The 16,809-nt window shown below is 43.9% G+C and overlaps 1 protein-coding gene across 3 annotated transcripts in view; it reads right to left on the reverse strand.

The window, feature by feature from the left end:
• The window catches only part of AXDND1 (axonemal dynein light chain domain containing 1), a 187,323-nt gene extending 177,513 nt beyond the window's left edge, over positions 1 to 9,810 (reverse strand). For all 3 annotated transcript variants that reach the window (XM_073011737.1, XM_073011736.1, XM_037985895.2), the window contains exons 1-4: positions 9,602 to 9,810; positions 8,971 to 9,170; positions 6,291 to 6,463; positions 4,810 to 4,913 (exon numbers count right to left, since the gene is read on the reverse strand). In XM_073011737.1, the coding sequence (XP_072867838.1) occupies positions 4,810 to 4,913; positions 6,291 to 6,463; positions 8,971 to 9,064 (371 nt within the window). In that variant the 5' untranslated portion in view covers positions 9,065 to 9,170; positions 9,602 to 9,810. The remainder of the gene's footprint in view (positions 1 to 4,809; positions 4,914 to 6,290; positions 6,464 to 8,970; positions 9,171 to 9,601) is intronic.
• Between the last annotated feature and the right edge of the window lie 6,999 nt (positions 9,811 to 16,809).

The following is a 16,809-nucleotide window of genomic DNA, read 5'->3' on the forward strand; positions in this document are numbered from 1 at the left end:
GTTCCCCACCCTGTGTCCAAGTGTTCTCATTGTTCATTTCCCACCTATGAGAATATGCAGTGTTTGGTTTTCTCTCATTGCGATAGTTTGCTCGGAATGAGAACATGCAGTGTTTGGTTTTCTGTCCTTGTGATAGTTTGCTCAGAATGAGAACACGCAGTGTTTGGTTTTCTGTCCTTGTAATAGTTTGCTCAGAATGATGGTTTCCAGCTTCATCCATGTCCCTACAAAGGACATGAACTCATCCCTTTTTATGGCTGCATAGTATTCCACGGTGTATATGTGCCACATTTTCTTAATCCAGTCTATCATTGATGGACATGTGGGTTGGTTTCAAGTCTTTGCTATTGTGAATAGTGCCTCAATAAACATACGTGTGCATGTGTCTTTATAGTAGCATGATTTATAATCCTTTGGGTATATACCCAGTAATGGGATTGCTGGGTCAAATGGTATTTCTAATTCTAGATCCTTGAGGAATTGCCACACTGTCTTCCACAATAGTTGAACTGGTTTACACTCCCACCAACAGTGTAAAAGTGTTCCTATTTCTCCACATCCTCTCCAGCACCTGTTGTTTCCTGACTTTTTAATGATCGCCATTCTAACTGGTGTGAGATGGTATCTCATTGTGGTTTTGATTTGCATTTCTCTGATGGCCAGTGATGATGAGCATTTTTTCATGTGTCTGTTGGCTGCATAAATGTCTTCTTTTGCAAAGTGTCTGTTCATATCCTTTGCCCACTTTTTGATGGGGTTGTTTTCTTCTTGTAAATTTGTTTAAGTTCTTTGTAGATTCTGGATATTAGCCCTTTGTCAGACAGATAGATTGCAAACATTTTCTCCCATTCTGTAGGTTACCTGTTCACTCTGATGGTTGCCTGTTCACTCTGGTGGTAACTTTTTGCTGTGCAGAAGCTCTTTAGTTTAATTAGATCCCATTTGTCTATTTTGGCTTTTGTTGCCATTGTTTTTGGTGTTTTAGTCATGAAGTCCTTGCCCATGCCTATGTCCTGAATGGTATTGCCTAGGTTTTCTTCTAGGGTTTTTATGGTTTTAAGTCTAACATTTAAGTCTTTAATCCATCTTGAATTAATTTTTGTATAAGGTATAAGGAAGGGATCCAGTTTCAGCTTTCTACATATGGTTAGCCAGTTTTCCCAGCACCATTTATTAAATAGGGAATCCTTTCCCTATTTCTCGTTTTTGTCAGGTTTGTCAAAGATCAGATGGTTGTAGATGTGTGGTATTATTTCTGAGGGCTCTGTTCTGTTCCATTGGTCTGTATCTGTTTTGGTACCAGTACCATGTGGTTTTGGTTACTGTAGCCTTGCAGTATAGTTTGAAGTCAGGTAGTATGATGCCTCCAGCTTTGTTCTTTTTGCTTAGGATTGTCTTGGCAATGCGGGTTCTTTTTTGGTTTCATATGAACTTTAAAGTAGTTTTTTCCAATTCTGTGAAGAAAGTCAGTGGTAGCCTGATGGGGATGGCATTGAATCTATAAATTACCTAGGGCAGTATGGCCATTTTCACAATATTGATTCTTCCTGTCCATGAGCATGGAATGTTCTTCCATTTGTTTGTGTCCTCTTTTATTTCGTTGAGCAGTAGTTTGTAGTTTTCCTTGAAGAGGTCCTTCACATCCCTTATAAGTTGGATTCCCTAGGTATTTTATTCTCTTTGAAGCAATTGTGAATGGGAGTTCACTCATGATTTGGAGGAGGCTTTGTATTTATACACATTATTAAAGTATTGGATATTGCTATGGTTTGAATGTGTCCCTTAGAAATTCATGTGTTGGAAACGTAATTGCCATTGTAATAGTATCACTATGAAGTGGAACCTTTAACAGGTGATTAGGTTATTTTTTTTAGAAGAAGCCTGTTTTATTTATTTGTTGAAATATAATTTTTTATTACAAATAATTAGAGGGCCAGGCACGGTGGCTAACGCCTATAATCCCTGCACTGTGAGAGGCCGAGGCTGGTGGATCACCTGAGGTTGGGAGTTTGAGACCAGCCTGATCAACATGGAGAAATCCTGTCTCTACTAAAAATACAAAATTAGCTGGGCATGGTGGCGCATGCCTGTAATCCCAGCTACTCGGGAAGCTGAGGCAGGAGAATCACTTGAACCCGGGAGGCAGAGGTTGTAGTAAGCCAAGATTGTGCCATTGCACTCCAGCCTGAGCAACAAGAGTGAAACTCCGTCTCTCAAAAATAATAATAATAATAATTAGAGATATGCTTTGTTTCTTCATAAAATTCTGTGGTAAAACACCAGCTTCCACCCTTCTGGAAAATCTATTTTTATTTAAAAACGAAAACAAACAACAAAAAAAAACAACTTTGATTCTTAACCATAATAACTGGATTTTATTTATTTGACTTTAAGAAATCCTCCAACTCGTTCTTCAGCCCCCAGATTATTAAACTGAGTTCATAAGTCAAACTTTTCTGCAAATCATCATTGGTTGAGCTATGTGTATATATAAAATGTCTTTTATCTGAAGTTGTCAATTTCACCCTGTTCTGGGAGTTATTCCCACAGGTACTTCTTCATACCAGCTCCTTTAGCCCTTCCAACAATTTTGTAAATACCCAATGTTCTGCATTTGATTCTTTCCAGCTTAAAATACTAGACTGATTTATTTTCTGCACTGAACTCTGCTGAAAGAGTTGTCGAAAAATATTACTCAGAGAATATTTGCTTTGTTGTTTATATTTTACTGCTGGGTTCTGGGTGATTGAGGTTGCTGGACAAGTGATCTCGTTATGAACATGATTAGTTGTGCATTAGTTTTCTATTTGTGCCATAACAAATTACCACAAATTTAGCATCTTAAACAGCACAAATTTATTATTTTACTGCTCCATAGGTCAGAAGTCCAGCAGGGTCTCCAAGGGCTAAAATCAAGGCGTTGGCAGGGCTGTGTTTCTTTCTGGATGCTCTAGAGGAAGATCCATTTCCATGCTCATTTGGGTTGTTAACAGAATTCAATTCCTTAAAGTTGTAAGATTGTGATCCCTGTTTCCTTGATAGTTGGTGGCTGAGCTGTCATTAGAATTCTTAGCTTCTATAGCCAAATTCATTTATTGACTGCTTTTCCCCTTCTTCATCTTCAAAGCCAGCAATGGCAGGCTGAACTCCTCTCACACTTCAAATCTGTCCTCCTCCTTTCTCATCTCTCTGACCCACTTGACCACCTTCCTTTTCCACTTTTAAAGATTCAGGTGTCAGGTTGGGCCCACCCTGACAATCTAGGATAATCTATCCATTTCAATGTCCTTAACTTTCATCATATCTGCAAAGTCCCTTTTGCCAGGTTAGGTATATATTCACAGGTTCTGAGATTAGAGTGAAAATGTTTTAGTGGGGTTGAGGGAGCATTATCCTGTCAACCTGACTTCACACTTAAAAAACTCCAACTCAGAGTCATTTGACATTAAAACTTTATTTTTTGTTTTGTTTTGTTTTGTTTTGAGAGGGAGTCTCACTGGATCACCCAGGCTGGAGTGCAATGGCATAATTTTGGCTCACCGCAATCTCCACCTGCCGGGTTCAAGCAATTATCCTGCATCAGCCTCCCGAGTAGCTGGGATTACAAGTGTGCGCCATCATGCCTCTCTAATTTTTGTATTTTTTGTAGTGACAGGGTTTCACCATGTGGCCCAGGCTAGTCTTGAACTCCTGACCTCAAGTGATCCGCCCACCTCGGCCTCCCAAAGTGCTGGGATTACAGGAATGAGCCACTGCACCTGGCCGACATTAAAACTATAATGTCAGCTTAGTGCCACATTGAGATATAGCTAATTAATTTTCAAAGTACTTCAAACAACTCGTAATACTAACTATTGCTACTAATAATTATAACCATGATCTGGAGGCATAGAATAAAATATAAAGCCTCAGGACATAAAAGTCAATAGGACAAGTTTCTACCAGCTTTTCTTGCACCGAAGCATAGCTGAGTAATAGCATCTATACTTAAATAGTACATTATAGTTTTACAAGTGCTCTTGCATCCATTATCTTATTTGTGCTTTTCAATATCCCTGGGAGGCACACAAAACTGGGCAAGTCTATTATTCCCTTTTTACATATGAGAAAATGGGACTTCAGAAAGACTAAATAACCTACTCAAGTATGTTAAGTGTAAACATTTCTTTCAGAAGAAGTGACATTTAAGTGAGGGGACATGCATGGAGTAAATTGGTAAGTGGACAATACATAGAAAACCAGCAGGTCTCAATCTTCATGGGGAAAATGTTGACATTTAGAATATTTGTAGGAATGAGACAAAAACAAATAGTATTTGCTGACTTGATCTGAAACAGTGTAAAGATGAAGGGCTCCCTTTGGAGAGATACAGAAATTAAGCTTTTGTTTTTCAAGGTTTTCCACATCATGAAGCTGTTACCTAGTTCTTTCTTCTAAAGATGTCCACAAGGAAGATATACACACAGATAAAAGGGGCACTAAAGGCATTCTGCCTGTTGGATCTTGTCCCTTTTACTAGGGTACAACAGGGAATAGGAGAGTATAGGGACAAGTATACAAAGGCATGCAAAAAACAAATTTAAACCAAAAGTATGTAAAGCCAGCACCTATTTCCATCCTACTGATAATAATCATACACAAAAAGGTGGTCTTTGGCCCTTCTGGATTGTATTCTGATTCAAACATACTGTAAATTTCATCATCTATGATTCAGTGATTTTTCTAATGCTACCCCTCCCAAGGTAATCATACCAAATGAGAAAATCAACTCTATTTATCAGCATCTACCCTACTATCTTCCTTCTTTACCTTCCAGCTCCCGTGAGGGAGACGGGATGGTCAATCAGGTATTTGAATTTATTCCTTCGAACAGGGTGATGCCAGACATGGTCTACAAGGCGTGGAAGAGTGCCCTGGGGAAAAGCAAATACACATGAATCTCCAGCAGAGGGCAATCTAATCAAACAAAATTTATTAACAGTTTTGAGTAAGTAGTGTATTTACATTAAGGGCACTTGGGTACTCTAAGGAAAAAAGAGCAGAATTCTTATTAAATAACATAAAGACTAAAACTAGAATAATTCTATAGTGAGTGAAAAACATTAAGGGTAGTAATGATCATTTTAGTAAATCCACATAAAAACAGGTCAGTGGAAATACTCAAGCCTTGGAAACAATTTATACAAAAGACTGGAGTTTTCAATCTAAGAAATTAATTTTTTTTTTTTTTTTTTTTTTTTTTTTTTTTTTTTTTTTTTTGAGACAGAGTCTCGCTCTGTCGTCCAGGCTGGAGGGCAATGACACAACTTCGACTTACAGCAACCTCTGCCTCCTGGGTTCAAGTGATTCTCCTGCCTCAGCCTCCCGAGTAGCGGGGACTATAGGCACGTGCCACCATGCCCAGCTAATTTTTGTGTTTTGTTTTTGCTTTTGTTTTTGTTTTTTTTTTGAGGGGGAGTCTTGCTCTGTCGCCCAGGCTGGAGTGCAGTGGCGCGATCTCGGCTCACTACAAACCTTTCCGCCCGGGTTCTCGCCATTCTCCTGCCTCAGCCTCCCGAGTAGCTGGGACTACAGGCGCCCACCACCTCGCCCGGCTAATTTTTTGTATTTTTAATAGAGACGGGGTTTCACCATGTTAGCCAGGATGGTCTCAATCTCCTGACCTCGTCATCTGCCCACCTCGGCCTCCCAAAGTGCTGGGATTACAGGCGTGAGCCACCGCGTCCGGCCTAATTTTTGTATTTTTAGTAAAGACAGGGTTTCACCATGTTGGCCAGGATGGTCTTGATCTCCTGACCTCATGATATGCCCACCTCAGCCTCCCAAAGTTCTGAGATTACAGACGTGAGCCACCGCGCCCAGCCTAAAAAATTTTCTTAAGGCCAGTCATGTTGGCTCACTCTTGAAATTCCAGCACTTTGGGAGGCTAAGGCAGGTGGATTGCTTGAGCCCAGGAATTTGAGACCAGTATAGGCAACATGGCGAAACTCCGGATCTACAAAAAATTCAAAAATTAGCCAGGCGTGGTGGCACAGACCTGTAGTCCCAGTTACTCAGGAAGCTGAGGTGGGAGGATCACCTGAGCCAGGGTAATCAAGGCTGCAGTGCGCAATGATCAGGCCACTACACTCCAGCCTGGGCCACAGTAGTAAGACCCTGTCTCAATCAATCAATCTTAAAATTTTTAAGGCTATCTGGAATATATAATATGTGCACAATAAATACTTAAAAGAATAACCAGATTCCCAGAAAATAATGTTCCCCATTACTCTACATATGTACATACAAACCTTTGGGGTTTTAATTTTCTTAGGAGGCAGTAAATTTTCAGGACAAGGACCAGCATTGGCCGCATAGGTCAGAGAAAGAAGAACTTCTTTAGGAATGAACTCATTCAGAAGGGAAGTAGGAAGGGGTTTTGAACGATCCACCATGTTTTTTTTCTCCTTTAGCTCAGGAAGTCCTAAGTAAGTAGTGGAAAAGAAAAGCTCTTACTATATATATATTTTTTTAAGCTAGATGGAGCTTCTCAGACTGCCTCATCAATCCCATCTATTTGTTTCTAACAGGTAGAAACATTGCTTCTATTTGACAAGGATAGTAACAAATAATATTTAAAACAGTGAACATCATCCAGTCAAGGAAAATAACACTCATCTTGCCTACCCTACTCACATTACATCAAACACAGTTTCAAAAACTCAGGTACTAAGATGAACCTGCATGATTCTCAATTCAAAGTTGAAAACTAAACTCATTTCACTTGCTCAGATAACTGGGAGAGCCTTAAGAAGATAGGAATGAATGTCTATCTTCCCTTTCATATGAAAATCACAACTCTCTCCCCGCAAGCTGTTAAATTATTTAGTAATTTTTTTCTTACATTAATTCAAAGGTGAGAATAATTGCATTAAATCCAGGCATTTATAGAGTGGAAAGGATCTGGGTTGGGCTTCAAAGTAAAAATGGAACTGGGATTGTTGCAAATGAGAGTGGAACAATCTGAGCTGACAAATCTGTGGAATGGGAACTGTAAAAAGAGTGTTCTACCCTGCTTGACTAGGGCAGGGGAGTAATACAGGCAGGTAGTTGGGCTTATATATAGGAAAAGCCCTCCTATGAAGTCAGGTAGAGTTGAGTTTTTATTATTCTTAATCTATGCCCCTAACACTGTATGGTTTACGTTTATTTCTATAAGGAGGCATCATGCTTTGATTACTGTCAAAAGTTGTTAGAGTTTACATTACCAAATCTCCCAAGAGCTTGAGATCAAAAGAAACAGAAAAAAAAAAAAAAAAAAAGTTGGGTGGAGTTTGGGGCTTTAGTACAAGGGGCAGGTGAGATGTGAAAAGCTTTAACAGAACAGGGGGTAAGGATAACACTAGCTGACTCTAGTACAGATTCGCATATGAATGAAAATCTTAAGGAATTACTCTAATTTAGAAAAATTACTAAAAGCTAATACAAATTGGCACGTTGTACTAAACTGCGTTTTTCTTATCTCTGCTATTGCTTTTTATTATTTGTTTTATTTATTTGAGACTGACTCTACCTCTGTTGCCCAGGCTGGAGTGCAGTGGCAAGATCTTGGCTCACTGCAACCTCTGCCTCCCGGGTTCAAACAATTCTCCTGCATCAACCTCCTAAGTAGCTGGGATTACAGGCGCGTGCCACCACACCTGGCTAATTTTTGTATTTTTAGTAGAGACAGGGTTTCACCATGTTGTTCAGGCTGGTCTCAAACTCCTGACCTCGTAATTTGGCTGGAGTGCAGTGGTGCAATCTCGGCTCACTGCAACCTCCGCCTCCCGGGTTCAAGTGATTCTCTCCTGCCTCAGCCTCCTGAGTAGCTCTACAGGCGTGCACCACCAAGCCCAGCTAATTTTTATATATATATATATATATATATATATTTTTTTTTTTTTTTTTTTTTGAGACGGAGTCTTGCTCTGTATCCCGGGCTGGACTGCAGTGGCCGGATCTCAGCTCACTGCAAGCTCCGCCTCCCGGGTTTACGCCATTCTCCTGCCTCAGCCTCCCGAGTAGCTGGGACTACAGGCGCCCGCCACCTCGCCCGGCTAGTTTTTTGTATTTTTAGTAGAGACGGGGTTTCACCGTGTTAGCCAGGATGGTCTTGATCTCCTGACCTCGTGATCCGCCCGTCTCGGCCTCCCAAAGTGCTGGGATTACAGGCTTGAGCCACCGCGCCCGGCCTAATTTTTATATTTTTAGTAAACAGGGTTTCACCATGTTGGCCAGGATGGTCTCAATCTCTTGACCTCGTGATCCGCCAGCCTCAGCCTCCCAAATGGGATTACAGGCGTGAGCCACCGCGTCCGGCCTATTTATTTATTTTGAGATGGAGCCTTGCTCTGTCTCCCGGACCGGAATGCAATGGCACAATCATGGCTCACTGCAACCTCACCTCCTGGGTTCAAGCACTTCTCCTGCCTCAGCCTCCGGAGTAAGCTGGGACTACAGGTGAGAGCCACCATGCTCGGCTAATTATGGTATTTCGAGTAGTGACGGGGTTTCATCATATTGTCCAGGCTGGTCTCGAACTCCTGACCTCAAGTGATCGGCCCACCTCGGCCTCCCAAAGTGCTGGGATGACAGGCGTGAGCTACCGCGCCTAACCTCACTATTACTTTTTCAAAGTTCCTTAAAGCCAAAGACCAGGAACCAAAAAAAAAATACAACTATTGATATTTAAAATAGGGTGAATTTAAAACCAAATATAAATCAACATTTGAAAAAAATTATAAACAGTATTTAGATGGAGTAGTGAAACAGGACTCTGACTCAAAATACTGTATAAGGAATGCCTTCTTGCTTTATTTAAGCAAGCGTGTTAGAAAAATGTAGCCAATCGAGGTACTCTGAGTATCAGATTTAAAAAACCGGTGAATGGAAGGGGATTTCTGTCTTACGGCCATGACTGTTTATGACTTCAGAATCATCGAAGATTACCTCTCGTCCCTTCCTTGGCTACAGACACTAACTTTTTGCTCTCAGACGTTGATGCAGAGTTTAGCGGGGTGGAGGGCGTTTTCGGGAGAGACATAATAAACAATGCCTCCTGTGTCTTTAGTAATTTGAAATAGTCCTCCGGAAAGCTAATTTAGACACAAATCAGCGCCGCACTGGGACTTGCAGGCTGCCACATAATCCTGCAGGGAGAGGAAAAAAGAAAAAAAAAAAAAGAAAGAAAAAAGATGACACCCATTGAGTATTTAGGTTCAGATCGTAGTTTAGAATTCATCCAGCATGGTTTTCCCTCTTCGGGGCGACCTCTATGTTCTGGGGTTATCTGTTGCGACTGAGAGGCCTTAGTGGACCGTCAGGTCAGGGTCAGGGAGCAGGGCAGGAAAGACCCGCTTGGCGGACCCCGCAGACCGCCGGCACCCCTGGTGGGCGACACTCGCTGCAGGCGGCTCGGCTGGGGACCCCGACCTTCCCCACAGGCAGCGTTCTCGCGCGCCAGTTCCACAAACTCGGGAGTTGGGCAGGCCTCGCACTGTTTCTTGGTTAAAAATGACTGGAAAGGGACACCCGCTATCCTACCCACACGTTGCGTACCCCCCCAGCATCCGGTGACTACCTCCTTTGCTGGAACGCCTGTTTGTCGTCATAGAAACCCAGGACCCCGAGGTTTAGCGCCCTCGATAGGGGCTGCCTTCAGCGGTGCCGGCGGAGGAGACAGACAGCTAAGACAATCCCTACAGCCTCTCGGAGTTTCTTGTGTTCTAAATCGCAGCCAGGTTCAGTAGCAAAGAAGAAAAACGTTTAATCCGGCCGTTGTCTCGGAATCCGAAAGTGTCTCACCCCGGGGCTTCCTGCTGCGGGCCAGGCTAGTGAGCAGGCGCCGGCGGGGGTTAGCCCGAGGGGCTGACACCTGTAGCCTGTGATGCACGCGGGTTAAGCAAGGGTCTTCTAAGAGTTTATTCCATCTTTCTAGGTTTCCTTTTTTGTTGCTTTGCATATTTTTCTTTCTTTTTCCTTCCTTCTTTCCTGCCTTCCTTCCTTTTTCCTTTTTCCTGGGACGGAGTTTCGCTCTTGTCGCCCAGGCTGGAGTTCAATGGCGCGATCTCAGCTCACTGCAACCTCCACCTCCTGGGTTCAAGCAATTCTCCTGCCTCAGCCTCCCAAGTAGCTGGGACTACAGGCACACGCCACCATGCCCGGCTAATTTTGTATTTTGTTTTTTTTGTTTTTGTTTTTGTTTTGTTTTGAGACGGAGTCTCGCTCTGTGGCCCAGGCTGGAGTGCAGTGGTGCGATCTCGGCTCACTGCAACCTCCGCCTCCCGGGTTCAAGCGATTCTCCTGCCTCAGCCTCCTGAGTAGCTGGGACTACAGGCGCGCGCCACCTCGCCCGGCTAATTTTTTATTTTTAGTAGAGATGGGGTTTCACCATGTTGGCCAGGCTGATCTCAAACTCCTGACCTCGTGATGCGCCTGCCTCGGCCCCCCAAAGTGCTGGGGTTATAGGCATGAGCCCCCGCGCCCGGACGCTTTGCATATTTTTCTAAAAACCAGACTCAGGGGGGATGTTGGGTAATAAGAAACTCTGGGTCCCTTATTGGGTAAGCCGTTCAGTGCTTTACATTTCGGTCACGTCTTCGTTGGACCCTTAAAGGCCTCCCTTCAGAGCACAAGGAAGGCCTCCTGGGTCCAGATTTTTCACCCCCTTGGGACCGGGAAGGAGGATTGAAGTTAGGTGGAACCAGCTCAGGCATAATTGTCAGGGCTTCTGGTGTAAAAACCTGACCTCAGGAAAGAATACCATCAGCAGCCTGGCGCGGTGGCGCCTGTAATCCCAGCACTTTGGTAGGCTGAGGCGGGTGGATCACGAGGTCAGGAGTTCGAGATCAGACTGACCAACATGGTGAAACCCCGTCTCTACTAAAAATACAAAAATTAGCCAAGAAAAAAGAATACCGTCAGCGCCTTCGCAGTGAACTGAGGCTCAGTTCGATGAGGAATCGTTTCATTTTTTTTTTTTTTTTTTTTGGAGGGATTTTCACTCTTGTTGCCCAGGCTGGAGTGCAATGGCGCGATCTTGGCTCACTGCAACCTCCATGCAACCTCCGCCTCCCAGGTTCAAGCGATTCTCCTGCCTTAGCCTCCCTAGTAGCTGGGATTACAGGCATGTGCCACCATGCCCGGCTAATTTTGTATTTTTAGTACAGACAGGGTTTCTCCACGTTGGTCAGGCTGGTCTCGAACTCCCGACCTCAGATGATCCGCCAACCTTGGCCTCCCAAAGTGCTGGGATTACAGGCATGAGCCACCGCGCCCGGCCATGGCATCATTTCATATTAAGGCAGAGATTTAGTGCCAAATAATGAACTGCTGGGAGAAGCCCAGCCTCTAGTTGCTTCCAGATGGGGAGGAAACTATCTTACTCAATAACCATATTCCTTAGCACCAAGTACAGTGCCTGGACAAACATGAAAATTGGTTGGACAGTTCTCTTTTGTGTTGACAGAATTGTGCTGTGGTATGGTGATTATGCATAATGTCAGAGGAGTTTGAACCACAGCAACTCCATCTTGAATAGGAGCTGGGTAAAATAAGGCTGAAACCTACTTGGCTGCATTCCCAGATGGTTAAGGCATTCTAAATCACAGGATTAGATAGCAGGTTATAAAGACCTTGCTAATAAAACAGGTCGCAGTAAAGAAGCTGGCTAAAACCCACCAAAACCTACATGGCCACGAGAGTGACCTCTGGTCGTCCTCACTGCTATACTCCCACCAGCGCCATGACAGTTTACAAATACCATGGGAATGTCAGGAAGTTACCCTATATGGTCCAAAAAGGGGAGGAATGAATAATGCACCCCTTGTTCAGCATATCAAGAAAGAACCATAAAAATGGGTAACCAGCAACCCTCAGGGCTGCTCTATGGAGTAGTCATTATTTATTCCTTTATTTTCCTAATGAACTTGCTTTGCACTGTGGACTCGCCCTGAACCCTCTCTTGGGGTCTGAATCTGAACCCCCTTTCCTGTAACAATACCATTTACTGAGACTGGAAACAAAGGAGGAAGACAAGATTTGGAGGAGGACTTTGGAGAAGGATCCGTTTAGGACTTGTGGATATGTTAAGTTTGCAGTAAGATTGAGATATCTGGGTGGAAATGAAAAGTAACTATTTGATTATACATTAATACATGGGTCTGAAGCTCTCAGCAAAGGCCTGTGTTAAAGTTGAATGGATAAGGCAGGGCGTGGTGGCTCATGTCTGTAATCCCAGCACTTTGGGAGGCTAAGGTGGGTGGATCATTTGATGTCAGAGACCAGCCTGATCAACATGGTGAAACCCTGTCTCTCTACCAAATACAAATACCAATTACAAAAATTAGCCCGGCGTGGTGGCACATGCCTGTAGTCCCAGCTACTCAGGAGATTGAGACAGGAGAATTGCTTGAAGCCGGGAGGTGGAGTGGTTGCAGCGCCATCACATTCCAGTCTGGGCGACAAGAGTGAAACTCCCTCTCAGAAAAAAAAAAAAAAAAGTTGGATGAGTGGCTGGCTGGGTGTGGTGGCTCATGCCTGAGTAATCTAGCACTTTGAGAGGCTTAGGTTAGAGGATCGCTTGAGGCCAGGAATTCGAGACCAGCTTGGACAACACGGCAAGACCCCATCTCTACAAAACAAAACAAAAAAAGTTGAATAGATGAGGCATAAACAAAAACAGTACTATCACTATCAAAAAATACAATTGCTACTCATAGGGTAACTCCTCTCCTAATTTTTAATTATACCAAGAGAATCTTAAAATGGAGTAATACTATTAAGGTCTTTGATGGAAAATACCATAGCAAAATGTAAGCTGAGTAGGTAAGAATCTTCCTAAACAGAAAACCTCAAAACGTGTAAAAGTGATGGTCAGAGTCAATTTTTTTTTTTTTTTTTTTTGAGATGGAGTCTTGCTGTCGACCAGGCTGGAGTGCAGTGGTGTGATTTTGGCTTACTGCAACCTCTGCCTCCTGGGTTCAAACGATTCTCTGGAGCCTCGGCTTCCTGAATAGCTGGGATTACAGGCACCCGCCACCATGCCCAGCTATTTTTTGTATTTTTAGTAGAGAGGGGATTTCATCACGTTGGCCAGGCTTGTCTCGCACTCCTGACCTCAGGTGATCTGCCCGCTTTGGCCTCCCAAAGCAGTGGGAATACAGGCGTGAGCTACCACGCCTGGCCTATCAATTCGTTTTCTAAGTGCGTGGGCAGGGATTTATACACACATCTGCAGGCACTTAGAACATGCAAAGCTCCCTAAAGGAATCTGCAGGGGAAGTGGGCCAGTGTTTGTATGTAATGTAGCTAAAAAAAGAAGGTACCAATTAGAAACTTTCTTTTTTTTCTTATTATTTTTGACACTCTGCCACTCAGGCTGGAGTCCAGTGGTGCAACCTAGGCTCCCAGATTCAAGCAATTCTCCTGCCTCAGCCTCCCGAATAGCTGGGATTACAGGCACATGCCACCATGCCCTGCTAATTTTTATATTTTTAGTAGACATGGGGTTTCACCATGTTGGCCAGGCTGGTCTCAAACTCCTGACCTCAAGTGATAAGCCCACCTCGGCCTCCCAAAGTGCTGGGATCACAGGTGTGAGCCACCACACGGGGCCTCCAATTAGCAACTTTTAAAAGCAGACACTGAAAAGGAAATCTAGGCATTACTCAGCCAAACACTTTCCAAGGGAAAGAGTAGCTTCTAGTATTGCTTCCACACAAGAAGGGCATCCCTAAAATTGAATGATGTCTGACTTTATCATTCAGTTCACACATGGGCATGCCTGCAGGAAGAAATATGCTTTTGTCTTGTTCATGTGTCTTCAGTGCATACATAGCACAGTATCTGACAAACGCTTATGCAGTCTGTGAAAATCAATTCATCTTTCTCATTGTATACTAAGTTGGGCTTCTACAGAGAGCAAATTCAATGATTATACCAACCTTGAGTATGCTACTGAGTGATTTCTCATAGTAACTTTACCAAGTTATATGTTTTATAAATCAGGTGCATGAATTTGGTTGAGTTCAAATGATAGCCATGCAAGCCTAAAGTGACAAAACTCTAAGCTTTCATAAATTCATCAGAAAAAATTCCAACACTATTGCTTTGCTTCTAGCAGCAATGAACAACAGCCACTGGGTCCAAGAAACAGGGGCCGAGTTAACTTCTGAAAGGATTTCCCCCTTCCCACTCCTTTGGCATTGCAGAGCCAGGTGGGCATAGCTAGGGCAAGAGTAACTAGACAGTATTCCTTGCTATCACATGTGCTTCCACCAACAAAATGTTGCAATGTCAAGTATTCCTCATAATAGGCTCCTATTATGAGTACATTCTTCGGAGAAAGGGTGTCTTCATCTGAGCTGCTCTAACAGAATACCTGGGACTGGGTAATTTATAAAGAAGAGAAATTTGGCTGGGTGCAGTGGCTCATGCCTGTAATCCCAGCACTTTGGTAGGCCGAGGCAGGTTGATCATTTGAGGTCAGGAGTTCAAGACCATACTGGCTGACAAGGTAAAACTCCGTCTCTATTAAAAATACAAAAATTAGGTGGGCATGGTGGCCGGCGCCTGTAATCCCAGCTACTCAGGAAGCTGAGGCAGGAGAATCATGTAAACCTGTGAGGTGGAAGTTGCAGTGAGCCCAGATCGCGCCACACACTCCAGCCTGGGCGACAGAACAAGACACTATCTCCAAAAAATAGGCTCTGCCTGAATAACAGCACATTGGCAATACCTGAATTTTGGAGGAGACATATTCAAACGATAGCAGGGGGAAGCAACCCTATGTTGCTCCAAAACTGTTTCCCTTAGTCTTTTTTTTTTTTTTTTTTTTTTTTGAGACGGAGTCTCGCTTTGTCGCCCAGGCTGGAGTGCAGTGGCGCGATCTCGGCTCACAGCAAGCTCTGCCTCCCGGGTTCACGCCATTCTCCTGCCTCAGCCTCCGAGTAGCTGGGACTACAGGCGCCCGCCACCTCGCCCGGCTAATTTTTTGTATTTTTAGTAGAGACGGGGTTTCACCGTGTTAGCCAGGATGATCTCAATCTCCCGACCTCGTGATCCACCCGCCTCGGCCTCCCAAAGTGCTGGGATTACAGGCGTGAGCCACCGCGCCCGGCGTTTCCCTTAGTCTTAAAAGGCTTATCTCCTAGCCAACCGCTTTTCACCTTTTGTCACGCACGTCCCTGTGAAGAGACCACCAAACAGGCTTTGTGTGAGCAATAAAGCTTTTTAATCACCTGGGTGCAGACGGGCTGAGTCCGAAAAGAGTCAGTGAAGGGAGATAAGGGTGGGGCCGTCTTTTAGGATTTGGGTAGGTAAAGGAAAATTCCAGTCAAAGGGGGGTTGTTCTCTGGCGGGCAGGAGTGGGGGTCACAAGGTGCTCAATGGGGGAGCTTTTTGAGCCAGGATGAGCCAGGAAAAGGACTTTCACAAGATAATGTCATCACTTAAGGCAAGGACCGGCCATTTTCACTTCTTTTGTGGTGGAATGTCGTCAGGTAAGGCGGGGCAGTGTATTTTTCACTTCTTTTGTGATTCTTTCGTTACTTCAGGCCATCTGGGCTATCACAGGGGATGTGACGGTTTGATTCGGGCTCAGAGGCCTAAAGTCCATTTCTACCCATCAGAGGTAGAGCAATGCTTTCTTAGATACCTTCACAGGTTTTTGTTTTTGAGACGGAGTCTCACTCTGTCACCCAGGATGGCGTGCAGAAGCATGATCTCAGCTCACTGTAGCCTCCGCCTCCTGGATTCAAGCAATTCTCATGCCTCTGCCACCTAAGTAGCTGGGATTACAGGTGTGTGCCACCGAGCCCAGCTGATTTTTGTATTTTTAATAGAGACAGGGTTTCACCATGTTGGCCAGGCTGGTCTCAAACACCCAACCTCAAGAGATCCACCTGCCTCAGCCTCCCAGTGCTGGGATTACAGGCATGAGCCACCATGCCCGGCCCCTTCACAGGTTTTAAAAGGCCAAGAGCAAAGGGAATTAAGCAACAAATAACGGCCTCAAGAAAGAGAGGCAGCAGAAGAATCACTGTCACTGCTTTTCTTGAGGCAAGTACAAAGTCACAATTGATTGGTAACCTTTAACACAGTCCCCTTCATTAGCCTGGACAAGAAAGTCCTGGTCAGTTGTTTGCCTTCTCTTTTGGCTATATTCAGCATATAAAGTTGCCTGGTATCAAGATGAACAGCATTTATGAACATGAACCATAGAGTTAATACTGAATACACTTGAAGTTGCTTTTAAAACAGACTTGGTTTCTAGCCAAGTGCAGTGGCTCATGTCTGTAATCCCAGCACTTTGGGAGGCCGAGGCAGGCGAATGACCTGAGGTCAGGAGTTCAAGACCAGCCTGGGCAATATGGTGAAACTCCGTCTCTGCTAAAAAATACAAAAATTAGCCAGACATGGTGACGCGTGGCTGTAATCCTAGCTGCTGGGGAGGCTGAGGCAGGAGAATCACTTGAACCTAGGAGGCGGAGGTTGCAGTAAGCTGAGATCACACCACTGTACTCCGGCCTGGGCAACAGAATGAGACTCTGTCTCAAAGATGTAAAAAAATAAAAAATAAACTAGGTTTCTTCCAAATATATTTACCACATTCGTATGTGCAGTATTTTGCCGTTTTTGTATATTTTTAAATTTAAAAATGTTTAAGTTAATGCTAATACAACTCATACTAAACAAAATATTGGTACTAGTGATCAGACAAGGACTTGCAGGGGGAGGCAGGAATAGGAATTCAGGAAAATAACCTACAAGAATGAATCAGAAAAGACA

Source organism: Chlorocebus sabaeus, chromosome 25 (genome assembly GCF_047675955.1).
Source record: "Chlorocebus sabaeus isolate Y175 chromosome 25, mChlSab1.0.hap1, whole genome shotgun sequence".
Lineage (NCBI taxonomy): Eukaryota > Metazoa > Chordata > Mammalia > Primates > Cercopithecidae > Chlorocebus > Chlorocebus sabaeus.